The sequence below is a fragment of the Artibeus jamaicensis genome, unplaced genomic scaffold, assembly GCF_021234435.1.
Source record: "Artibeus jamaicensis isolate MK-2021 breed Jamaican fruit bat unplaced genomic scaffold, CSHL_Jam_final contig_685, whole genome shotgun sequence".
Lineage (NCBI taxonomy): Eukaryota > Metazoa > Chordata > Mammalia > Chiroptera > Phyllostomidae > Artibeus > Artibeus jamaicensis.
The window spans coordinates 32,992,229-33,017,235 of record NW_026521924.1 but is presented as its reverse complement, the minus strand read 5'-3'; the positions used below and the strand labels follow the sequence as shown (position 1 = coordinate 33,017,235).

At 56.3% G+C, this 25,007-nt stretch overlaps 1 protein-coding gene across 1 annotated transcript in view; it reads left to right on the top strand.

Annotated features, from left to right (window-relative positions):
- Nucleotides 1-25,007, top strand: part of BMP7 (bone morphogenetic protein 7) — a 68,994-nt gene that overhangs the window by 7,768 nt on the left and 36,219 nt on the right. Inside the window, exon 2 of the mRNA XM_037133672.2 lies at nt 22,568-22,760. Within this exon, the coding sequence (XP_036989567.2) occupies nt 22,568-22,760 (193 nt within the window). The remainder of the gene's footprint in view (nt 1-22,567; nt 22,761-25,007) is intronic.

Genomic DNA, 25,007 nt, shown 5'->3' with positions numbered 1-25,007 from the left:
TGGGAAACAGAGAGTGGAGTGAGGGCTACCCAGGGACTCGGTGCGGTCTTGCAACTTTTCTCTAAACCAAAAGTTATTCCAAAGTGAAAAGAAGCTTTACTTTCAAAAAGCCGCGTTGCTGAAGTATTTCTTCCCGCCCCTTTGCTGGAAGATGGTCAAAGCACAAATTGTCTTTTCCTTCCAGGGAGTGACGAGCCCAAAGCATTCATTAACAGAACGCACACAACTTCCCCACTTTTTATGGGAGCAGGTGCTGGGCTGCCTCCCTCCCCCGGCTTCGGGTAGGCTGTGACCAAGCCCGTCAAACGGGCTCCAGGCCTTTAGAAACCTCTGGAGACCAGAGGGTGGAGAACCCGTCTCCAGGGCCTGAGCCGACTGGTGGGCTTTCTCACTCCAAGCTTCCCACCCTCCCCTCTCCCCGCCCCCCCGGCTCTCTCTGTACTGTTTGAGAAATCTGACTTAGCAAGTATTAAGTTTCCCTGCATCTTAGCGGTCACGTGTTTTTCTTTCACATCTTTATCTCCCCAGAGTAGCTTTCAAGTTTCCATCTTTTGTTGTCTGGCTTAATTAAATTTGGCTGTGAATAAAAACTGGCGCTGTTTCCCAAATCGAGGACTTGCCTGTTTTTAAGCACTGGAGTTAGGCCTGTGCTGTCTTGTAACGTCAGCCTCTGTCTTGCTTTCATGTAGTTTGAAGAAGAAGAAGAAGAAAAAGAAAAAAAAATCTAAGTACTTAGCATGACAGGCAGCCTCCAATGTGCCCATCTGCCCGGCAATTTAACAATACGCACAAAGGCAGGCGAATTATTCTGTGGTTTCCATGACTTGTGTTTTGGCCTTTGATAAAGGACTTTTTTTTCCCCTGACTGTGTTTTCAGACATGCGTACTCTCCTGCGCCGGCTCTGCCTCGCAGAATTCTCACGGCATGGGAGGTGTCCAGACTGCGGCTGTGCGTGGGCACGGAGACGTTCTCTGACACTGTTGCTAGATAGTGTTCCACCTGGCCTCCCCGCTATAAAGTTTTGAGTACACACTCTAAACAGGAATACCTTGTGCCACTCTTGCTCTACGATAGCTTGTTCTAGTAACGAACTGTAGAAATGATCCCCGAAAGTATAGTTTTTACGATAGCTTGTTTTAAATAACACAAAGACCAGACAGAAAATCTAACTAGGAGGCACTCATAAAAACAATCCAACATTCTCATGCTGCCTAATACGCATTTTAACTAGTTGATCATTCATGAACGCAAAGCTTTTCATTGTGATCAAGGAGATATTTAGCTCATTCCCCCATCAGGAAATTGTCGTGGGAACTTTCAAAGTCGTGGTTCGGCAGCTCAAGGTCAGTGAGCCGGAGGTCTGGTCTGAAAGTCTGATCCTTTCGGTTCTTCCTTTGTCTCGTCAACATAAATGGATTTATTATGTGATGACAGCGAACTCCACAATCTCAGTAGGTTTGCTGCTCTCGTGTGTCAAGTTATGGCTCCGTCGTGGGTTGGGAAGGCGCTCAGATCCCTTCGGAAGGTCACCGATTATTACGCCAGAGGGAGCAGACCATGTGAGTTGTGCAGGGGCTTCTAACATTTTCACCTGGAAGTGACCCAGCCCTTCTCACTTTTCGTTGGGCAGAGCTAGTCACGTGGCCCAACCCGACCCACAGTGGCGAGGGGGTTACAATTCCACCCCTTGGCCTGGGAAGTGGCGCTAGCAACTCTCGCACCCCCCTACCCGCAGGTGAAGGCCGTCTCACCAGGTCAAGAGGTGGAAATGGAACCAGTGAGCTGTTGGTGTCGTGACCGAAACGAGACCCTTGCTCTTAAATCCCCAGTAATGCAGAGATTGTCACCCGAAGCTCAGCTAGTCCATTTCTGTCTTCCCTGATGTCCAGCAGTCCTTGAAATTCACTCAGTTATGATATTTCCCCCCCTTTGTTCCAATGGATCCCTCTTGCCCCTCCCTAGTGCTTGCACCCCATTTTGGAGACCAGTGTCTCCAGAAGCCTCCGCATCGCTGAGCTATTCCTGTGATTCAGCAAGAATAACCACTTCTCTCCAGCCCTACTTGTAAAATGGGCAGCCTCTTCAGGGCTTGTCTTTCAGCAAAAGCAAGCTTTAGCTTTAGTTTGCCGCTCCACGACCCAGAGAACTAAGGGGCCTGACTCTGTCTCGCTCCAGGCGCTTGTCCTGGCTGACACGGTCCGGATGAGCAGAGTGTGGCCGGATCCATGAACCCGTGTCCTGGATGGGGCTGCGGCTCTCTCCTCCCGGGCCTTGGGGCACTGTCTCGTCCAGGCAGGACCTTGTGTGGCTGAATCTAGACACCAAATTCAGAGCCTCCTTCATTATCTAAATGCTTCGCTGGACTACATCCCATGACCTGGTGGGAGGGGAGAGTTGAGACCCCTCTGTAGCAGGAATGGACTCTCAGCACTTTCTTTGTCTGGCGCCTCATCTCCCCCTCACCCCCGCTCTGTGGAGCAAGCCGTATCCCATTTGGGGGAGGAGGAGACTGTCGGGGCCCCACAGGGCCAGGAAGCAGTGGGTGGGCACTGGAATCCAGCCCTCGCGGCATGTAAAGCCATCCTCTCTTTCCTCCTGGCCCCATGGGGGTATGTGAGTGGGGCAGGGGGTCACCGAAACAGACGTTGAGCCCTTGGTCTTGACTTTGTGGGTTGATGCCCCGAAGCATTAGACCCAGATAAGCAGCTCAGACCTTCCCCTTTCGTTATCCACCTGCTTATGGTGACGAGCCCCCCTCCTCGGTCTCTGTGGTGGGACACAACTGTCAGGGCAGAGGGCCCTGTGGGCCCGTGTGCTGGGGCTCCCGTGTGCTCCCACACGTGGGGCGGGGAAATTCTGGAGGCAGCCAGAGGTAGGTGTTTTTTTCCCAGAGGTGGCTTTCTTTTTGTTTGTTTTTAAAATTTTAAAAACATTTCATTTGTTCATATTTAGAGAAAGGGGTAAGGAAGGAGAAAGAGAGGGAGAGAAATATCAATGTGTGGTTGCCTCTCATGTGCTCCCCCTGACTGTGGACCAGGTCCATATCCCAGGCATGTGCCCTGACCGGGAATTGAACTGGCGACTGTTTGGTTCGCAGCCTGCACTCGATCCACTGAGCCACACCAGCCGGGGCTAGAGGTGGATGTTTTAATAGCAATACCTCCAGACACTGTCTAGAAAAGACCGTGGGGATGGTTTGTGCCACAGACATGGGAGTCAGTATTGCGCACTGTCTGTTACAGCACAAAGTCAGCCACAGCCTAAACGTCCGAGAGCAGGGGGCTGGAGAAGTAAGTATGTGCGAGATGTACGGTAGCCACCAGTAACGGCCAGAAGGGAACACCAGCAGCTCCTTTTCACGATCGACACAGACTCAGAACAACAGAAAGCCAGTTGCAGAAGGAGGTTTAGGGTGTAACCATTTGTCACTGGGTCAACACGCTCACAAGGGCACCAGATAATACTGGACGTGGTTGGCGGGTTCGCACACACGAGCGAGCCCGTGGAAACACGGGCGGCGGGACCCGCAGCAGCTGGCCCTGGGGAGGCAGGAGAGGGGTGGGGACAGGCACGTCTTTGGAGCACCCTCCCACTGTTCCTGTCCAGTTGTCTTCCTTTGAACCGTAGGGAACCACTAGGAAGTGCCATGTCGGATTCTGGACTGGATCTTGGACCAGAACAACAGCATCAGTGGCAAAACTGGGGCAACCCAAAAACTTCTAGAGTTTGGTTAATAAGTGGCACACGGATGTTAGTTTCTTAGTTTGGACAAGTCTCTCCTGGGGGTGGTTAATGTTGGGGGAAGCTGGGTCAGGGTACATGGCAATTCTGTACTATCTTTGTAATTTTACTGTGAATTGGAAGTTATTCTAAAATAAAAGGCTTACTTAGGGGAAAAAAAAAGCAACCACTATATTAAGTCTTGTTAATTGTTAGTGTGGGTAGTTGGATGTTGGTTACATTTTTGTCTGCGTTCTTTGTGATTGCGTTTTTCTACACCCCGACAGCCCAGAAAGCCCTCCTGCTGGAGGTGAGGAGAGACGCTGGCTCTGGGGGGTGTCCCCAGATCCCGGAGAGCCAGCCTTCAAGTGCGTTCAGGGCGCCACACCCCAAAGGCCAGGAACGTGTCAATCCACAGACCCACGAACGCGATGGGGCCTCAGCCAGCAAACCCTGCTCGGCAGTGCCCTGAGACCTTTAAAACTCCGTCTCTGTTCATAAGAAGCCCCGTATAAAGCAGTCATTGGTTTATGAGCAAGAAAGAGAGGAGTGCGGGGGTCGTTTTAGGGCTTTCGGTTTTCCTCTTGGTCCTGAACTTCGTAAAAATGCCCCCCACCGTCTTCCCCCTTCTCAGGTTCCATTGCTGACTGACTTGACCCAACACTAGTTGAGAGAGAAGCCCTTAAACATGGCAGTGGGGCCTCAGAACCTTCCAGGGCTAGTAAATGTTTATAGGGTGGAGGCACTGGTTGGTCATTTCCTTTAGGAGGAAACAATAAATGAAGCTACTTGCTTATACCTCCCCAGACCCTGAGCGCCTCATTGTCTTAATCAGCTCGGGGTGGGGGGTGGGCAGGGAGGGGGTAAAGGGGATCTGGAAATCTCGAGGGATCTCGTGGCCCAAATACCCTAGCAGTTTGGAAGTGCCCCTTTTAGGCAGGGTTAGGACAGGGTTTCCCTCCCTCTGCTCTGCTGGCACTTTTAGCCTGGCAGTTCTCTGGTGTGGGGCCTTCAGCCCTTCAGGATGTCAGTTCCTTGGCCTCTGTGCCCACCAGATGCCAGGGGCACCCCTTTCTAAAGCCGTGGCAGCCAACAACATCACCAGACATTGCGGAACGTCCCCTGGGGGGCCCCATTGCCCCCCATGAGAGCGCCTGGTTTAAGGTCACTTTCCTCGAACTTGGAGACGGATTTGAATGCCTTTGCTTCCAACCCACTGGCCCATGGCAGCGAGCGGAGAAAGCAGCGTTGCCAGATGCATGGGTTGTTTTCCAGTTGAAAGGAGCCCAGATCGATGGCTGTCACACCGCGAGCCCTTCCCTGGGAACACCACTCACCGCTTGTACCGCCCACGCCCTGGGGGGACGAACGTGGGGAGCAGAGCCCTGAAGGGCCACATCCTCTCCGGGAACCCGAATGTTTTTACAGTGCCTTTTGCCCGATGATACCGAAAGATCGCTGAGCACACCCTTAGCACCGGCCCTCTCCCACCCCCAACCTTCCCCAGGAGGAAACAGGGCAAACCCCCTCTTACCTGCGTCCTTCTCCTGCTGGTACCTCGGCGGGACAGTGGGGGGTGAACGAGAAGCTCCCTTTTCTGATCCCCCTGTAGTGCAGAAGCCGCCCGAGCAGGGTCCCTGCCTGCTGTCTGTGTTTGCCAGCAAGAAGCCCTTTTCCGTTTTTCGAAAGGTGATACCTAATCAAAAGGAAAACAGTGTTTCATGCGGTATAAATGAGACGAGATTCCAGGCCAGGCGTCTGTAGAGCTTTGTCGGAACATGCTCGCTGTGGGCGCAGCGCCTGGGCGCCTTCACACTTCAGGGATGGGGCGGCGTCGCCACGGAGACCGTATGTTCTCCAGGGCCCAGAATATGTGTATCCTCTATGGCCCGTTCTAGAAGTTTGCTGCCCCCGGCTCTAGGCGGCCTGTACCCTTGATCTGGGAAAGGGTAAAAAACATTTTTTAAAAGCCTGCGTTTTATCTGCCCCTTTGTCCCTCTGAGACACCCAGGGACACACAGACACCCTCTCCCCTCCCAGATGCCCAGAGGCACTTCTTCGAGTTGAGGAAGCTCTGGTTTGAACAGAGATCTTTCTGCAGACTTAGCGTCTTTAGCGTGGGACCTGCACCGAGCAGCCCGTGGAGGCCTTGGAGAACTCCTCACGCCTCTTCCTCCGCTCCCTTCGTCCCAGCAGCCCCCACCCAGTGTTCTGTTGGCAAAAAATTCTCCCGACGTACATCAGGTGGCAGTTAAGGCTGGCTCTGGGGTCAGACCATGTGAGTCTAAATCCCGGCGTGGCTTCTGGTTAGCTTTGCGACCTTGGGCAGATGATTGATGCCATTTCCTCTTCCGGGTTAATTTTGGTGCCTGTTGCCTGGGCTTCTGGGAGGACCCCAGTGCAGAGGCCGGAGCAGAGGCTGTGTGGCACACTCTGCCACACTCGGGCTGCTCTGGAGCCGCCCTGCCCGGGTGTGTCCCGCGTGCCGTGCCCGCTGATTCTGGGCCCAGAGCAAGTGTGGGTCAGGCTGGTACCACTGCTGAAATGGAGGGGCCCGGCTGTGGTGATCGAGTGCAAGACACGCCAGGAAGCTGGTTTTCTTGTTACCAACCCTGCTGTTCTAGAAAGCCGCCTCTTGCCGATTCACAGCTGTGTTCATCTGGGCGGGGTTTTAAGGAAATGCTGAGCCACCGAGACCTAGGTGTTCCTGCCAGCTCAGGGCACAGACCGCCCCCCCTCAGATTCAGACCCTTGACTCTGAGCTGGCCCACTCTTAAAAGCAACCAATCAATTGATCACGGTGAAATTGTTCTCTGTGTCTCCTAAACGCTGTTTGGTAGATTCATTATGGCAGCATTCCCACCACCCTGCCCACCCTGCCCACCCTGTCTGTTTGGTACCGACAACTGATGTCTTTCCATCTTAAGTGACGACCCCCTTGTGCCAGCCATTCATCAAATAGCGTGATTCCTGCCTTTGTTTTTTTTACATGTGGGAAAACTGAGGCTCTTGCCCAGCTTTGCGGACATCAGGTCTGGCCTTGAGTCTTAGGGCACTGGTGTGTGACCTCGGGCAGGTCACTGCCGGTTCCGAAGCACTCTGGGCCTCAGTGGCCTCAGTGCTGGACAGCTCAGGCGGCCACCGTGGCAGAATCCCCCAACCTGGGTGGGCTGAACCACGGACGTTCATTCCTCACCTTCTGGAGGCTGGGAATCCAAGATGGGAGTCCCAGCACAGCCAGTTCTGTTTCTCTGCCTGGTTGCAGACCAGACACATCCTTGCTGTATCCTTGCTGGGGGGCAGGGGCCGGAGGGGAGCGATGGTGGGAGGGGGAGGGCGGGGGGTGGGGTGGGTGGTCTCTCATCTCTTCCTGGTGGAGACTCTGCCCTGATGACCTCATCTCAACCTAGTATCTGCCAAAGGCCTCATCTCCAAATGCCATCGATGTTGCGGGGGGCGGGGTGTAGAGCTTCAGCACACGGATTTTGGGGGACATACTTCAGTCCGTTCCACTTCCCCTCCAATGTGGGGTCGCTCAGGGCCCAGGGTGGCCGGGGTCAATGAGATAATGGCAGGAAGCTCTTGTAAGTGGAGGCCGCACCCAGGGTCCCCCCTCTGGCTGCCTTCTAGTACCTTCTGTGGTCATGACAATGGACTCTTGCCTGGTGTCCTGATTAGTCCGCCCGAGGCAAGTCATTGGGGCTGCGAGGAAGTTCCTCTCCGAGTCCATCTTGGGCCCTCGTATTCAAGACTCAGCATTTCCCTAAGTTGCTTCACATTAAATATTATGTTTATGTCACTCAACTCTCACGACAGAGTCTGACAACAGGCCTGGGTACTTGAGAACAGCGTGTGATGTGTAGCCGTCCTCCATGGGGGCTGGGCGGAGGGCAGGGGCAAGGACAGAGGCTGGACGCAGAGGAAACCGCCTTTGGGAGCTGCCCTGTTGGACAGAGATGCTCTGTCTCTGGTTAGTCCCTGCTGCCGGTTTTCTTCCCTCGGCACATGAGACGCGAGACGAAATAACGGGCCCAAGTGTGGGGCCTTCACTGTACCAAAATGCTCGTCTTTAGACACTAGCACCACCCTCAGGGACAGAGATGCTGCGAGACAAATAGCTCCTGGAGCCTGCTCCCCGCTTCTGTGGAGAGGAACTGCGTCTCCTTGAGGACTTGTTCTCAGTCACAGAGCACCTGCCAAAGCACCGAAAACATGTCATTACCCCCATGATGGCAAGCCTTCAGGGAGGTGCTTCCAAGTTTGGGATAGCAGCCCAGTGATGTCATCCGGTTAACCATGATCCTTACAGCTTCCCTTCATGATCCTGAAATTCCTCGTGCCTGTTACCTCGTGGTTGCGAGATGGCTGCCACAGCCCCACACGTCACTTCCTCCTACAGCCTCACAGTTAAGTCAGGACAAAGGGAAGTCCTCTCCTTGCTTATCTATCTCTTGGTTTTCTAGACGTTCCTTAGGAGACTTCTTAAGTCTCATGGGCCGGACTGGTTCATAAGGCCAGGTCCTGCTGCAAGGAAGGATGGGAAGGTGTAAGACTGACTTGTAGCCACCACAGTGGGAGGTGGATGGGGAAAGCGTGTTAGGAGTGGTTGCTAGGTAGCCACATTCAAATGGTGTATTGTTCCTCTCCCTCCTCCTCGTTGTTGTCTGTGGTGTCTGTGGCTGGGTTTCTAGAAGTTATTTGCACATGTATTTTGGCTCGACTCTGTGCCCAGATAAACAGAGGCCCTGTTCTAGTTTCCAAAGTGCCCAAACAACTGCGCCGGTGAGAATCCGCGCAGAACAGTGGCACGTCGACCTTAGTGCAGCCGGGCCCTCTGCAGCCTCTGGAGAGACTTTAGTTTCTCTTTAAACTCAAATCTGCGAGTAGGTGCAACTTCAACCCTAACTTCACAGCGCGCATGGGACTCCGGCCAGTAGCCGGTTGCTTGTTGTGTTCATGGACCCCTCCTGATCGCCTTAAATGAGGGGCAGAAGTTCTTGGAAATGACCCTCTTGGGTCGGGCATCACTGTCCCCTGGGCAGAAGCAGAGGCCAGGGCGGGGCGTGGTCTGAGTTCTGCTTGAGGGACAGCTGGCTCCTGCTTCCCATTGGGTAGAGGATGAACAGACCAAGGCACTCCAGGCATTTTAAGAATCTGCGTCATTGTTTGCTCACTGAGGGTGGAGAGCTGCTCGGAGGAGAAAGGCCCTGGTGGAACCTCAGGGGCCCAGTGACAGCCTGAAAGGACCTTTCCGTCCTGGGGCCTGGGCCCCTGGGTTACTTAGGCTTGTTTGCAAGCAGCACTGTCGAGAGAGTGCCCGCTGTGTCCCTAGGCACACTGGTTGGAAGAGATGGTCCGGGGGGAGGGGTAGAAGCTATTCTCAGGGCTTGTTTGTGTGAACCAAAGCATGTGCACAGAATTCAATAGTTGTAAGCAAAAGAAATACGTTCAAACTAGTTTAAGAAGGAAAAATAAGAGGAAACCAATGCAGCCCCAAGCCTTGAGAAAGAACTCACCAGCAACTAGAAGGTCCTTAGAAAGAGAGTCCAGAGTCTGTCCACACCCCTCACCTCTGTGCCAAACAGCGTCCCTCCCACCTCTCTGACGCCCTGGGGACTCTGCCACCCTGCCTCCTGGGAGAGAGTCGGCCGTCCAGACCCACTGGTAATCTGGCTAGCTGCCAGCTCTCTTCCCCGCTTCCCTAGCAGGTTAGAGTGGCCACGGGTGCTGTTTTAGCCAGTGAGACACACGAGGGGGGCTGCTAGGGGTAGAACGGGGTGGGACGTGGTTCTGAACATTTTGCTTCCTGATGCGTGAAAACCAAACAAACATAACTGTCTCCCCTTTCCCCCTTGCTTCTGCCTTGAATGTGGTTCTGTGATGGCTGGAGCCGTGGCAGGCATTTTGTGACCACGAGGCAACAAGTCCAAGGACTGAACATCAATGTGTGGACAATAGCAGAACCAAAACGCAGAAGACACTGGAGTTCTTGATGACACGGTTGAGCTACCGCACCCAACTAAAATTCCTGGGGAGAGACTCACAGGCAGCCTGAAGCACGTGCTCCCTCATGAGTCAGTGGGGTCCAGGAGACAGATCATGCATGCTACACGGACAGAGTTGCTGGGGGTCAGCCTCTGGGCCCCTGTAGCCGGGGTTGGGGGTTGGGGGGTATGCCAACTCTCCAATTATAGTTATGCCATTATAATAGCTAGCCATTATCATGATAACTAATTAATAATTTCCATCTCAACCCTTCAAAAGTGGGGGCCAGTATTACCCCACCGATCTTATAGATCAGAAAACAAGGAGCACAGGGAAGCCGGCCCAGGCTGGCCAGGGGGTGTATTTGAATTCAGAGGTGTCATTACTGGTCCCTCCCTCTTGGACTTGATCCTGAACTGCTCCTCGGAGAAGAAAGGGTTTGGAGCAGGTTAGAAAACAGGCTTCTAAAGGGAGGGTCCCACGCGAGGGCAGGAGGGAGTCACACAAAGATTTCACAGCGATGCGCTTTAGGCATAATATCCCATTTCCTGGATTGTCTGTGGTTCTGAAACAAGATGTCAAACTGGTAAAGGTGGAGGCATCTCCCCCCACAGAGTGCTCGCTAAATGGACTGCACCTCGTCCTGTAGAGGAAACATGGAAACAGGGACTTCTGGGGTAGAACTGGACACGGGGAAAGCCAGCCTTCATTTACAATTAATCAGACTGTCGATTGAAGTGTAATGTGCGTGCAGAGTCGTGCACAAGGCAAGAACAGCTAGGGGTTTCTGCAGAGTGAACACATCTGGGCAACTGGTGTCCCATCAGGGAACCGACCTCCCAGAAGCCCCTCCCACCCTCACCCAAGGGCGATCGCCGTCCTGTCTCCCAAATCCATGGGTCCCGCCTGCTTTAAAACTTCATGTAGGTTTCCCTGCACAGGAATTCTCTGAAATCACTGCTGATCACTTCCAATGATTTGGAGAGATGACCTCAGCCGGGACAGGAGGTCTGCTGGCCACTCTGCTGGGGACATTCAGCCGAGGACCCCACGTGTCATTTCAAAACCAATCTTTGGTTTGCTCTCAGATTCCCCTTCCTCTACCAGAAATAGGTTTGAAGGACAACAACGCAGTTTTAAGGGCGTTTTGATTGTTCAGCTGTGGAGTTCAAGTGTAGGTTGTTAAAACTGTGACCACAGCACAAACAAGGCTCTTGAAGACTCTTATTTTGAAAGGGAGATGGGAGCCCGGCTGGAAGGAAACGAAGAACAACCTTTTCCTTTGCTGCACCTGCACCGCCGGGGCCTAATGAGTTTAGGTTGATGGAACCCAGACCTCAGGAAGGATTATAAATTCTCATTTGATTTGATTTGCTTCTAAAGTACCTGAAACCAGCTGTGCCTGCCCAGCTGACCCAGGACTCTGGCTGCCGTGGGGGAGGGGCCGGGCAGGCACCCTCCCATCCTGGGAAAGGGGGTCGCCGCAGCAGCCCCTCTGCCCACTCTGGCTGCTCCCAGGGCCCCATGGTGGCCAGCCGCTGTCTCCTTGAATTCTCATAATAGCCCCCTTACCTAGGCCTGTGAATGCCCCCATCTTTTGGAGTGGGGGGAGCTGAGCCCCCCAGGGTGGCTTGCCTTGTCCCAATCACTGGTGGCGATTGGCAAGCCTGTGCTCAAACTCCGGCTGTAGGGGCCCCCCCCCCCCCTGCCCATCTCTGCCCCGCAGGGCACATTTTCAAACCTCTTCACTGAGATCCTTGGGGCCCCGCCCACACCTGGCCCGTGAGTGCGGTAGGTGGTGCAGTGCAGAAAGGCACAGTAGTGACAGCCACCACCGTCCTGGACCTCCCTGTGCACCGGCGCTGCACAGGCGTCCTCCTTGCCAGCAGTCCTCAGAGTGGGGCCCCGACCCCCAGCATGGGTGTCTTCTGTGCACATGTGAGACACGCAACATCCCAGACCTCCGGCGTTAAAAACGCTGGAAGGCGACCCACCGAAGCCCGTATGGCTCTCATCACCCTCGTGTTTTTACAGACGAGGAGTGATTTGCTAAGCGCCAGGTGGGCGGGAGGGTGGGAAGGTGGGGACCCACACCCCAGCCCCATGGTGGATGGTCACATGTGTGCCCTCCCCGCTCAGGTCTTACCGTCAGAGGTAAAACCTAGAAGACAGTTCATACAGGCCCGTCAACGAAATAATGAGAGTGGGTGTAAGTTCCAGGAAGGAAAGGAAAGGGGCTGGGAGGGGCGGGTGGCCGGGGGCTGTGACCACCAAGCTGAGCCCAGCTCCACTGAGCGCCAGGGGCCATGGGACCCGCGTCCTAGAGCCGAGCCCCTGCCTCTGTGTCCCTGAACTGGGTGGGTCCGATGATAGTCCAGTGTAATGTCCTTCCCCAAGTGACAGGCCTGGGTCATCGTGCCTGTTTCTCAGGCAGAACCGAGGGCCACGGACCCGCCGTGCCCAGCCCAGGCCTGGCTCACCGTCTGGAATCGACTTCTCCCTCCTTCCATTTAGTGTCTCTTTTCAAGGAGAACCGTCCGTCTCTGAGAACATACGCTCAGGTGCTGGTTGGCAAGAAGGTCTTTGTGTCATTGCGTCGCTCTGTGCCCCCTTTTCCAGCTCGCCGGCTCTGCAGAGCGGTACTGTGAGACTGGACTTTTGGTGACGCGGCAAAGCTTCTGCGTCCGTGCCGTCCAGGACAGGAGCCACCGGCCCCGTGTGGCTGTGCAGATCTCACTGCACACGAGGAAATGAACATGGATGTTGAGTTCCCGGCCACGCCGGGCCCACTTCCAGGGCTCGGTGGACACACCTGGTTCGGGGTGGCCCCGGTGGCCAGCACAGAGGTAGAACTCAAACTCGGAAGTACCAGCCCGGCCCGTATAAAGGGCGAAATTGGTAGAATCTTGGCCACTTTACCAGGGATAACCTATTGGAGGAGAAGGGAGACTTCAGACCGATGAAATCCATCCTGTGTTACAGGGGGAAAAGCGGAGACCTGGGGGAACCTGGGGTCCGTCCCCTGCCACAAGCCGAGAGCCCAGGTGGGACCGAAACCCAGGTTTTCTGACTCTCCCGAGGTTTGCTCGTGAGCTCAGGGATCCTCATCTTGGCCTGGTGGACAGTGGGCTGGGCCACCCTCTGTTGTGAGGCTGTCCCAGGCAGCACAGGATGTTTAGTCATGTCCCTGGCCACCAGATGCCAGTAGCACAAATCCAGGACAGGAATCCAGGCAGTGCCCAGTGTCCCTTGATGGGGGAGGGCAAGGCCATCGTTGCCCCTGGTTGACAGTGGCTAGTTGAGCTGAAAATTGTAACCAGTTTCCATTTTTCCCCTTGATTTTCAGTTGGCCGAGGATGGGGTTGGGCCCCAGAGACCCCCAGGGGCCGAGTTCCTGCCCTGAGGAGGTGGGGCGCCCGTGGGTGAGGGCCCGCGGCCTCGGTTTATGTCGGAAACACTGACAGGCTCCTACAGCCCGTTTTTCTTCCCTGAGAGCGTCTGGGTCTCTTTAGGCGAATGACTGGCTTCGGCCCTGGAGATAATTAAACCCATCTTTTTTCCCCTCTCCCCGCCCCATCCCCTAAACCCTTTGGTCCATTCAATTCACAATGATAACATTGTTCGAGCAATACCGCGCACATGTTGACACCGAAGTGTTTAATCTTGCGGTGCAGTAATTCTCTTGGCCCCCCCTCCCCCACATCTGGGCGGCCTGCAGTGCCGAGGACACAAAGCCAGGCTGCCAGAGCTCTCGCCTACGCACCTGCGTCTGAGGACACAGCCCCCGGCATCTAACAAGGAGGCAGTGTCTCTGAAGACCCTCTCAGAGCGCCCGGCACCAGGACCCCAGGTGGTCTTGCTGGCGGAGGGATGGGTGGGAGGTTGCAGCGTTGAAGCAGCAGCAGTTTGGGGGTTGGGGAGACAATGCCTCTTGTGTGTCCTCCCCCAGGTAGGCCCCTGGCCCCCAATTTGGGGGGCTGGGGGGATGGTGGGGAGATGGGTTAATGCTACAGAATCTTCCAGCTGTCAGCCTCGCTCAAGGGTGACTCTGGCATTAGGCCAGAGCACAATCGACAAGCCAAAGAGAGACCTGAGCGGGCTGCAGAGTCTTTGGTCTCTGAGTTCCATTTTTACAGAGACGGGTGTTGTGACCATGTCACGTGGGCCAGGAGCTTAGCCTACTTTGGAGCTGTCTGTATGTGATCATCTTCACAGCATCATGGTCAGGGGGTTCCCAGTTTGAGGGAGAGAGTGCAGCCCAGTGTTGAAGGCCACACGGGGATTCAGACCAGCTGTGCAGCCGTGGGGGAGTGACTTGGCCTCTCTGAGCCTTGACGTCCTCGTCTGTAAAATGGGAACGGCGTGTGTGCTCCCCGTGTGCAGGGATTCAGTGAGACCGTGTGTGCGACACCAGGGATAGGGCATCCAGGCCGGGGGGCAGGCTTCGGTCATGGTGGCGGTCCACCCCCCCCAGGAGGGTAGCCACTATCAAAACGAAGCCTCGGAAAAGAGCGTGTGGCGGCCAGGATGTGGACCAACTGGAAGCCTCGTGCGCTGTGGGTGGGACGATAACACGCTGCAGCCTCCGAGGGAAACAGTTCCCCAAGAAATTGCAAACAGAACCACCACGCAATCCAGCCGTCCCGCCTCTGGGTCTCTGTCCAAAAGAACTAAAAGCCAGGCTTCAAAGAGATACTTGCATGCCGGTGTAAACAGCGGCGTCCTTTGCAGCTGCCAAGAGGGGACTCGGCCCCAGCGTCCATGGACGGGCGACTGGGCGAACAAAATCCGTTCCGAGGAGCACTATGCAGCCTTGGAAAGAAACCGCAGCGCTACGGCGGGGGCAGACCCTAGAGACATAGCGTGGAGTGGAGTAAGTCGGCCACCAGGGAGCAAAGGCTGTACTCGCCCGCCGACATGGGGCACCCAGGGTCACCCACTTCACGAGGACAGAGAGGAGGATGCTGGGCGCCAGGGGCCCGGGGTGACTGGGGAGTGGGCACTCGTGTAATGGGGACAGACTTCCAGTTTTGACGGATTAAACGAGCTCTGGATATTGGTTGCACAGCCTCGTGAATAAACTGTGTGCTTCAGGGTAGTTCAGATCATCGATCTTATGTGTATTTTACCACAGTTAAAAATAAAAATTTAAAAACGGTGGCTGCTACCTGGTGGTTTTGGGGTCAGGTGTGTGGCAGTGGCAATGGAACTGGGCTTTATATCAGGGCTGTCCTCTGGCGGATAGCTGGGGGCCCTCACACACCCGCGTGGGGCGCTCCGGGATTATCAGTGCTTGTTGGTGAGGATGCTGGGGTGCAAGGAGACACGAGGTGGTCGCTTGACGGCGGCTGTTGTTTTAGACTTGGCTGCTGTGTTCCTTGCCTCTGGGTTCAGGACCATCTCCTCCCTTCTGCTGCAAGAGCCGGTGTGCAGTGCTGTGTATCGGCGCTCCCATCGTGAAGAGAGCGTGTCCCTGTTAGAGTCGCTGGGTGTGTCTGCTCCGCCCTCGAGAACCCCCAGTTTATGGCAGATCTCTGTTGGCCTTTCAGGCTCCTTCGTCTCGCTGTGGACATCCTTGGGTCTCACGTCCCAGCGCTGTGGGGCTGTGCATCCCTCCTGACAGCAGCCTCGGTAACATCAGCCCCGGTGAAGGCTGGTGTGTACCAGCACCTTATGGGTGAAGGTGTTCCTGCAGGAAGGGGAGGGGTCTGGCTGCAGTTTGCAGAGTTAAACGGGGGTGGGGGATGCTCAGCAGGCAGGGGTCCTTAGAAACCCATCTTGAGCTTCTGGTTACACGGCAGACCTCGTTAGGTGCTGTGGGTCCCCAGAGCTTTATTCTCACTGAAGGGGTTGGGGGGTCCGTCCCAGCCACAACCGGAGCTCCTCCGCCCAGTCTGCGCTCCGGGAAACCAGTTTCTGAGCCAGGAACAGCGTTCCACGGCTGGGCTTGCAGGTTTTCCCTGGGAAGTGTGCCTTGGCCCATAAAATATTTGGTCCCATCTCATGGCTTAGCGGCATCTTTGGGGGCAGACCGCATGGTCCGAAGGTTAACCAGCCTTTTTCTGAAAACCACACAGTTTTGGAAGGAGCTGCTGGGCGGGGACGTCGGTCACCACCCATTTACTGACTCACCTCGCCCGGCCCTGGAGAGCGCTTGGGGGAGGAGTGAAGGCAGCTTTGTGTGGCTGACAGCTACCCCCCCTCCCCCCGCTCACCGTCCCCCCACCGCAGAGGTCTTGTGGGCAAGTGGCCACCGTCTTGCTCTACAGGTGTCTCTTCTGCCCCGATGTCCCCATGAGAGTTACTCCCTGAGGTCTGTGAAGCCGAGGGTGACCAAATCCTGTGAATGGCCTCCTCGTCCTTTCATGTCTGAATCTGGCCACCACCCTGTCATCTTATCTTGCCCGTCCTTGGTCCTGCTCCTTCCCCCGGGGCCACGTTCTCCACCTCCCTGCAGCCCCTGCTGTCTGCCCGAGGCTGGGCTGGTCTTTCTCGTTACATGTGCATTTTCCCCATAAAACTCGGCCATCGGCCCAGCCCAGCAGCCCCACACTTGGTTTCTTGCCAGGGTGTCGGACCTCTCTCTGGTCAGCGGTCCGATCCAGTTTTTCATTCCGGCTGCTCACAGTTCGCCCCAGGTGTAACCGGTCCACAGCCACCTGCGTTTCCCTCCCTCCACTTCACCTGCACGGCTGCTCCTGCAGCATTTACAGCTACCGGCGGCACCAGGGTCCGCTAGGCATTCCTGGCTACCAGGGGACATCCCTTCTCAAGTCCTCACCCTTCACTGGCTGGCATCTGGTCCATGTTGGCTTCTGCCCCCTCCCCCAGCTTCATTTCCTGTCCATTCCCCCTCTCCCTTAGTCCAAACCTGGGGCGAAAAATATAGTCACTTTCTCAGGCAGCCAGGGTTGGTAGTGGGTGCCTGAGTGCCAGGTTGAAGCGAGGGGTGTTGTGATTGTTTAGTGATGCCTGCCTTGGGTGCAGGAAGGAAGAAGCTCCCTGTCTCTGTTTGCACCCCGTCATCCACTTCCTACCCCGTCGCCAGTCCTTAGCGAAAACAAATTTGATCAAGGCTCTGTCTAGCATAATGTTAGCTGGACTGAACCAGTCATGGTCGATGGGGTCAGTGGTTGACCCCTTAGCATGGCACCCAAGAACCTCACCAGTGAGGAATTAACTTGCCTCTTCCTTGTTATTCCCGACAGCCTTTCACCAACAGGTGGTCTCTCTCTGCCTGCCACACCCTCTCCTGTCCTCCGAGGTCAACCTCGGTTCTTCCGTAACTTCCTGAACATTCTTCCATTCAACACCTTTCCTGTGAGGAACTCCCACCTTCCTCCCTCCTACCTAAACAAAGGCCCCGGGACTCATGAAAATAAACTAGAATGAACTCTTGCTGTGGGGATGATGTCTCACTTGGCTCCATACCCTGTTCCCCCCAAATCCTTGACATAAGAGACAGGGAGGTGCACCTGCCACAGGTGAGCCCCCAGCCCTCTGACCCTGCCATCCCGCCTTGTGGTGCCCCCCCGGTAGGCATGTGTGCAGCTGTCCATCACGGCACCATTTGTAGTGGTCCCAAGCTGGAAACAACCCAAATGCCCATCCAAAGACAAGCCGAGGCCTGTTCATACAATACAGTGGGGCCCCGTGCAGCTGTGAAATGAATGAGCTACCACTACAAGCAGCCACCCCAGGGGTGTGGGGTGGGGCGTGGGCGCAGGTAAGCGGAGGCAGCAGACACAGAAGGTGAAGCGCCGCGCAGGCAAAGTGAGCCTGTGTAGCTTACTTAACTAACGCCGAGACGGGAATTAGGCAAAGAGTAATGTATTCAGTCCGCTAGATTTATGGAGCCCTGCTCCATGCAGCAGTTTCACGGCACACGCTCACCCGGAGATGACCGCTGTCACCTGGGCGTGTGTCCTGCCCGCGCACTGCCAGGTGTCTGTATGACCGGCCTTGATTGCTGTGCTCAGGGCAGCCTTAGTGCCAGAGCTAGCGACCTGACTCTGGCTTAAAGGGGACTTTTCGAAGGGTGTCCGCACAACTCCCAGAGTGTGAGAACTGGGGAGCAGGCTGGGCTGCATGTGGAGCAGAGGTCACCCCTGAATGTTAGAGGGTGGTGAGAACCAACTCCCAGCGAGTGACTTCCTGTCCCCTCACCCCCACCCTTTATCCACACCCTTCGGCCCAGAATTTCCCCTCCCCGGGCCCGCCTTCGGGTTATTATCCAGAAAGAGTCCAGGATCGGCTTTGGGGACAGTGAAGGGGCCGGCTGCTGCCTGGAGGGTGGCTTCTGGAATCCACTTTCTTTGGACTTACCGTTTGGTCTCAGGGATTTGGGCCGTTTTAATCTTTTGGGGATGAAAGTCTTCAGTGATGCCTGTGAGCTCTTGTGTCCAGTGGGGTGTGGAATGCAAAGGGCAGCAGAGAAAGAGCGAAAGAGCTGGATTTTCTGGGCTCTGGCTTTTCTTAGAAAGCCCGATTATATTTACATAAAGTTTCCTCTCTGGACCCAGGGAGATAGCAACGCTAGACATTTGTTTTGAAGTCCGAGCCTTGGGTGATCCACCGTGGTCATTTAGGAGGATGGTGTAAAGATGCATTTCCTCCCTAAGAGAGTGCATGCCTGCCTCCATCTCTACTTCGGTGGTGCCCATTACACAGTCCTGGCCCCCGAGGGAATGGTGTGGATTCCTTGCTGGGGAGCGGCTCCTGCCTGAAGTGGAAACCTCGGGAGGATGAGACTTGGAATTGGGACGGGACTTCGAATTAGGCACTGCTCTGTTTTAAAAATGACCATTCTTTCTTTGATAAATCACGGAATTATTTTCAGAATGTGTGGTGATAGGGTTTCAGGGAGAACAGACTAGCACGTGGTTCAGGCCTCGTGTCTTAAAATAATTAAAGGAAACTCCTCGGCAAGCCATTCCTGGAGAGCCTGCCAGAAGCTCAGCTGGACACTTTGTTCATTTACCCTTTTTAAAAGAGACACTTTATAACCCTGCTCTCTTAATTGTCTGATATCTAAAGTGTCTTCACAGTTAAGATACATTTAATCTTCTATATTAAAACGGTTACATGCACCTGCTACAATAAACTTTGTATCTGTGATGATGTGTCGTTCTCCATCAGGTGCGCGGCTGTAGCGAGGGTGCCTGGGTTGAGGTCAAGCTCATCCAAATGTTTCCGTGTCGTTGGCTCCATGGCACTTCTCCCCCAGGTGCAGTTATCTTGGAACTATGCAAACACCGCACACCAACTGCTGCTTCTGCGCTGGTGGCCATTCTCCTGGCTCATTGTTCTAGAGACCCTGTAACCATGGCCAACAGGGATTGCTTTCCACTGGCCCGGCACTGTTGCAAGTGATGGCTCCTATGGGCCTCTCAACGACTCCCTGAGAGAGGGCCATTGTTAGTGTCCTGGAGGAAGGGGACGCACACAGAGGTGAAGCTAGCCAAGGCCACGCAGCTGGTAGGTGGCCCAGCTGAGACTGGAACTCAAGCCACCTGGCTCCAGATAGTGTAGAAGTCAAGGGTGTGGGGGTTTTGGAGTTCTGCCACTCACCTAACTGTTACCTTGGCCAAGTCACCTGACTGCCTGAGCCTCAGTTTCCCCATCTGTAAAGTGGAGATCGGTCCTGCCTCACTGGGGTCCATCAGATTGGCGCAGAGTCCTCACCTTGCGACCCACCGCAGAGCAAGCATTCATAAACAGGCGTTCTTTTTTTTGCTCTTCTGGGCTCTTCATCCATCTTCCCTATAAACTGACCAGGGTCATAGCCCCCATTTCCTGCTTGGTGGGTTGCTGAGTTTGCCTCTCCAGGTGGGGTCGACCCTGGCCCTGGGAGCGGGGACTCTGAAGCGTGTTGGAGCCCTGCTGTGTTTCGGCATCAAGCTGGGGCTCCCCTCTGCCGAGTGGGGGAGCATCGAGGACCTTTCTGGACTTCAAGGGGTGGGCTCTGCTGGGCGAGGGGAGGGAAGAGGACTGGAAGCAGAGACTGTCTGTGTGCTCTGTCGGTGTGGAGCCAGAGACTGGCCTGGGGAACAGTCTCCTGGTGTCCCGCAGCTCCGTGTTATCTTCCTAGGGGAGTATCTTGGGCACGTTTCAAGGAGTAGCCAGAGGGGAGGGGTGGGTGGGGGCACCTGAGAGGTCACAGCGAAGGGGTGGGGGCTGCCTGGGTGCACTTGGCCGCTCACTGGGGGTCCAGGATACTCTCCAAGAGTTGTTTGTTGCCTTGCCGCCCCCCTCCTGGCCTGTCTGCAGAAAAGCAGGTGGGTGGGAGCACACATCCTGCCCAGAGGATGCCCGTCCCGCCCCAGACAGACTTGTCATCTCCTCCTGGCACGCCCCTAGGAGTCTCTCTGGCACACTGTCCGTGAGAGCAGCCTGGCAGTATGACCAGGGCTGAGCCCACACAGGCCAGCTTCTCGGGATGCGTGTCCAGGAGTCTCGCTGAAATACAGGGGCTCGGATGCTCATGGCAGCCCCGCCGTAACAGCCCCAGACTGCAGACCACCCAGAGAGACGCCTACCAGCAGGGGAAGGGACACAGCCGTGGTACAACCACACCGGCCTCATCCACAGTGGTGAGCATGAGTGGGTGGGTCCCACTAACCCTGCGGAGGGGCACAGGAGAAGGTCCCGCACTCACCCCTGTTTAGAGCGCTCAACAGCGAGTACCACTGAGCTGGGGCTGGGGGCACTCACGGGGAGGTGGGGGGGGAGAGCACGGCCACATTCTGCTTCTTCATGGGGGAGGGTCACTTTGCGAAGATCCACTGCATGGTACACATCTGGATTGCGTGCATGTGGTGCATGTGCTGGAACACTGTGCAAAAACTGACAGCAGCAACGGGACTCAGCGGCCCATCCGTCAGCGCCCTGAGGCCTCCCCTAGTCGGGGCGGCACCGGGGTGGGAGTCCCAGCTCTCTGACTCTGGACAGGCCACGCCACTCCTCCTGGGTCTCAGGTGCGTCCCCTCCCAATGTGCAGGTTGAATGAGCTCTCGGGTGGACAGAGGACTGGCTCGGGATGTTCTGCAGTGACAGAGTCCAGGCTGCTCCCCCCCACCCCGGGGTCCCCTCCTGAGGCTCACCTGATCTCTCCATTGTGTTCACTCCCTGGAAGCTGTTACAGGGGCCCCTCCCTCCTTGTCCGCCTTCATAAATCAGGGTCCCCATGGCCCTTTTCTGCCATCGGGTTCAGCCTGGCCTTTTTCTTAGACGGGGTCAGAAGGGAAGTGTTCCTTGTGGGTATAAAGGGGTGTGTATGGGTGTGAGTGTGAGTGTGTGAGCACAGCTGCGGTCTGGCTTCTGAAGGTCCTTTCCTCCAGCCAGCTCTGCCATGGGGCCCAGGGTTCCAGAAGCTGGTCCAGAGGCAGGGGCACGCCTGTGCCCAGCCAGGTGCCCCGGCCCTGAGGATGCCCCCTGCCCCCTCTGCCTAGGAGGGAACAGCCTGATGAGCGGATCATTCTCCAGCGCCCCCTGCCCTCACCCCAATATCTTCCCTGTGGAGACCTGTGGGAAGGGCCCCCCGGGACCCCTGGTGCCAGGTCCCTCCTCCCTCTAAAGCATTCTCGTCCTGCCTGCACTGTGGCAGCCCCAGCTCAGCCTGAGCGCTGGGTTAGGTGCCCGCAGGTCCTGCTGCTCCTCTCCTCTGGCCAAGCTAGTTCCCCACCCCAGGCAGAAAGTGCAGATGGGGCTGTGTCTCCCAGGAGGTGGACGGAGCTGCAGATGCCACATCTTTCCCACACTTAATGAGTCCCAGCTCCATCCCTGCGCTGTTTTGGTCCAGAGGATGCAGGATCCTCCGGAACCCCAGGCCCACTCCCAGAAACCTGCTCTTGGGCGAGTGCTCGTCTCAGTGATTACCATCTGAGAACCGGTCACGGCATCTCAGTCTAGGCTCACTGCCCACATCAGGGAGACTTGCCCAGGTCCTGCGCTTTAGTTCGTCTTGAAGTCACCTTCCGAAGCTCTTCGCCGCCCTGAGACTCTCCTACCTCTTCTGCTTTTAGTCCAAGATGGTGGTTGTAAACCCTGGCTGCTATGAGAAACATTTGGGTGCTTTAGAAAATACAGGTGTCTGAGGCCCCTCCCCAGTGATGCCGATGCAGCTGGTGCAGAGTGGGGTGAGGACCACGGGCTGCCAGCGCCCTGGGTGCCCATCCGCCCACGCCTGCTTAGGGACGTTGAGATCTGCCCCGGTGGAAATCAGCAAACACTGCAGACAGAGGCCCGGAGGGCCAGTCAGGAAGTGCTTGCCAGTCCCCCGGGCCCAGGGCACCAGAGCTTTTCCGGGGCTGCTGGGGAGATTTTCACAGGCAGGAGCCGAGAGGCGGGGCCAGGCTGATGTTCACTCCTAACAGCTCACAGTCAGCCAGCCCTCCCCGAGGTTAAGCTGCTTATGTGAATCACATCACTTACCTCTGACGACAGCAAACAAAAGGAGGGTTGTTGCCCCCATTTTTCAGACGGGGACATGGAGATTACTTGGTTCCTAGTCCTGGCCATTCAGCTGGTTAGTGGCCAGGCCTGGATTCAAACCAGGGCCTGACCTCCTGGGACCCGAGTCTGTCCAGGGCCTCTGGGACAGCTGTGGCCAGGGCCCCCCTGTTCCCGGCAGGGTGGGTGCAGAGTCATTGCCCTTGTTTTCCAAGATGACCACGGGGTCTGAGCCTGTGGTGCTTCCGTCCGCCACAGGTCAGCATGGAATGGGCAGTTAGCACCAGGGGTGGCCGGCAGCAGGCGCGTCCTAGGGCGGCCTCGTCCACGCGCTTGGGCTCCGAGCCGGGAGAGTGACACCCAGTGACTAACGAGCTTCCGGGGCCGGTGTGTGTTTTCTCCCCTTTCCAGTGGAACATGACAAAGAGTTCTTCCACCCGCGCTACCACCACCGGGAGTTCCGGTTCGATCTGTCCAAGATCCCCGAAGGGGAAGCCGTGACCGCGGCCGAGTTCCGGATCTACAAGGACTACGTCCGGGAACGCTTCGACAACGAGACCTTTCGGATCAGCGTGTACCAGGTGCTGCAGGAGCACTCGGGCAGGTGCGTGCTGAGCCTCCCCCACCCGCACAGGAGGAAGGTCTTGGCGGCCGAGGTTGGGCCGGGAAAGCTGCGGCTGCGCTCACCCAGAAGCACCCGCCGTGGGCCAGGCCCTGTACTGAATAGCGTTTTTAAAGACGGCATGTGGTGTATGCCACCGTCACTCAAAACCATCCCCACCCGTGAGTCCGGTTGGGAACAGGAATGGCCAGGCTGAGCCTAAGGTGGTGTAGCCCCACGGGGGTGTTCCTGGGTGGCCTGGGAATGGCCCGTGTTTAGGGCCCTGGAAGGGGCGGGTGAGGAAGAAGCAGAAACGTTTTTGAAGGTCTGCTTCTCTGCCATTCGTCACCCTGCGCCCCAGCACGTGATGTCAGGCAACCAATCGGAGTGGCCGTGTGTAATGGTGTGGAGGGATGGAAGCCCCAAACCAAAAAGAAACACAGAACTCTCAGCCTCCTGCCAACCAGGCCAGGAACCAAAAGCTGGTGTCGAGACACGTTCATTTCTTGAGCCTCTTTGGTTTCCTGGTCTTCCGTGAGGTAAGAAGGCTAAGAGCATGGGCCGGACCACGAAACCAGTACCTTCCACAGTTCCAAGGTGGACAAGGCCAAGGTCGTCCCAGCCATCGGCTGGGTTTCTGGGTATCCCAGGGTTCAGACTTTCACCCCTCTCCTTGGTACCCTGTTCCCCGGTGATTACTGGAAGAGGGAGGGGTGGGCATCTCCTGATGGGGGGCTCTGGCATGTTCAGTTAGAAGGGGGACCCGTCACCACAGCAGGGCGGTGGGGACCATTATCACCTTGTTTGCCAGCTGCCGCCATTTGGGGGGTCGTCTTAAATACCGACAAAACCAAAGCTGTCTCGGATGTTTCCAATGTCTTGCATTTGTTAGCTCACTTCACGTCCATGCAGCCCTCCAAGGCGGACCCCGCAGAGGGGACACTGAAAGGGGGCGATGTCGAGGTTTGGTCCCAGCAGTCGCAGCGGAGAAGGCTTGCTCCGCCCTGTGCTCGCCAACAGGGGCTCACCTCAAACCGTCCTGATCTCCGTCAGTCTGACGGGTGACAGATGGAACCTCACTGGATCGACCTTGCATTTTAGGGCCCCTGGTACTGGAGCCTGGGTGTGGGGCAGGGGAGGCAGCAGACAGTCTCCCCGAATTTTACTAAAGGTACTCAGGTGCCCCACTAACCCCCGGTGGGCTGTGCCTTGGCCCCAGGCCCAGTTACAGAAGAAACCTTGAGTCCCTTCTGCTGGGGGGAGGGGGCCATATGTTTGCTCTGTGTGCTGACGAATCTCCAGGGCCTCTTGGACCAGAACCTGTGTTTGACCTTTCTCATGAGGGCGGATTAATGGGGGGCATACCCAGTGCCCAAAGCTGTTTGCCCGTAGCACTTGTGCAAACCGGGAGCCCGGGTCACCCTCGGGCCCCTGGCAGGCTCCCCCACCTGCCTCCAAAACCGCCCTCAGGAATGTAGCTGCCTGGACTGGGGCCGGCCGAACAGACCCGGAGGGGTGGGCTGGTGTCACCTGTGCCGCTCCTCCTGCAAGCTCTCCGGGCAGCCACGGGTTCCCCTTCCCGGACAGCGGACACTGGTCGATGGGGCACCGGGGTCGGTCTGGGTGCTGCTGGCGCCGGCCCCTTGTGCCGTGAGTGGGGGCCTGCTTCAGGACTGCCTGCGTCCTCAGCACTGCTCTGGATGGGGGGGGTGGGCGCCAAGCCCACTGGGCCCACGGCCCCTGTGCACACTCACTCTGCTCCACGCACTGGGAAGGGTGCCAGAGCCCCGGAGGCGGGCGAGACGGCCCTGACGGAGGGCAGAGGCCACTGCCCTTGGAGAGAGAAGCACGGAGACCTGTGTCTTGTTTATTCAGCCGCCACTGAGCTCTCCGTGCCTGCTGGGAGGCCAAGTCCTTTGTCGGCAAATGTTTGAGCGCCTGCTGCATACCGTGCACTGTGGAAATCAGCCCCGGCCTCCAGGAGCTCAGGTCCAAGGCCAGGGAGTGACATGACAGGTGCAGAGTATGAAGCAGGGGTGGAGTGAGAGGCACTGCAGGGGGAGGAAGGGGCTGCTCCCTGCAGATTTCTAACTTTCCTTCTGTCATGAAGGAAGGAAGCAGGGCCCTCATTCTCCAGCAGTTAAAATGTTGCATTAAAAAAAAACAACTATTATTGTTTCTTTCTTAGTGGGTTGTGTTGTTTTTTATTCCAGAAGTAAGACCATCCTACCATGTAGTTCCCCAGGTGGG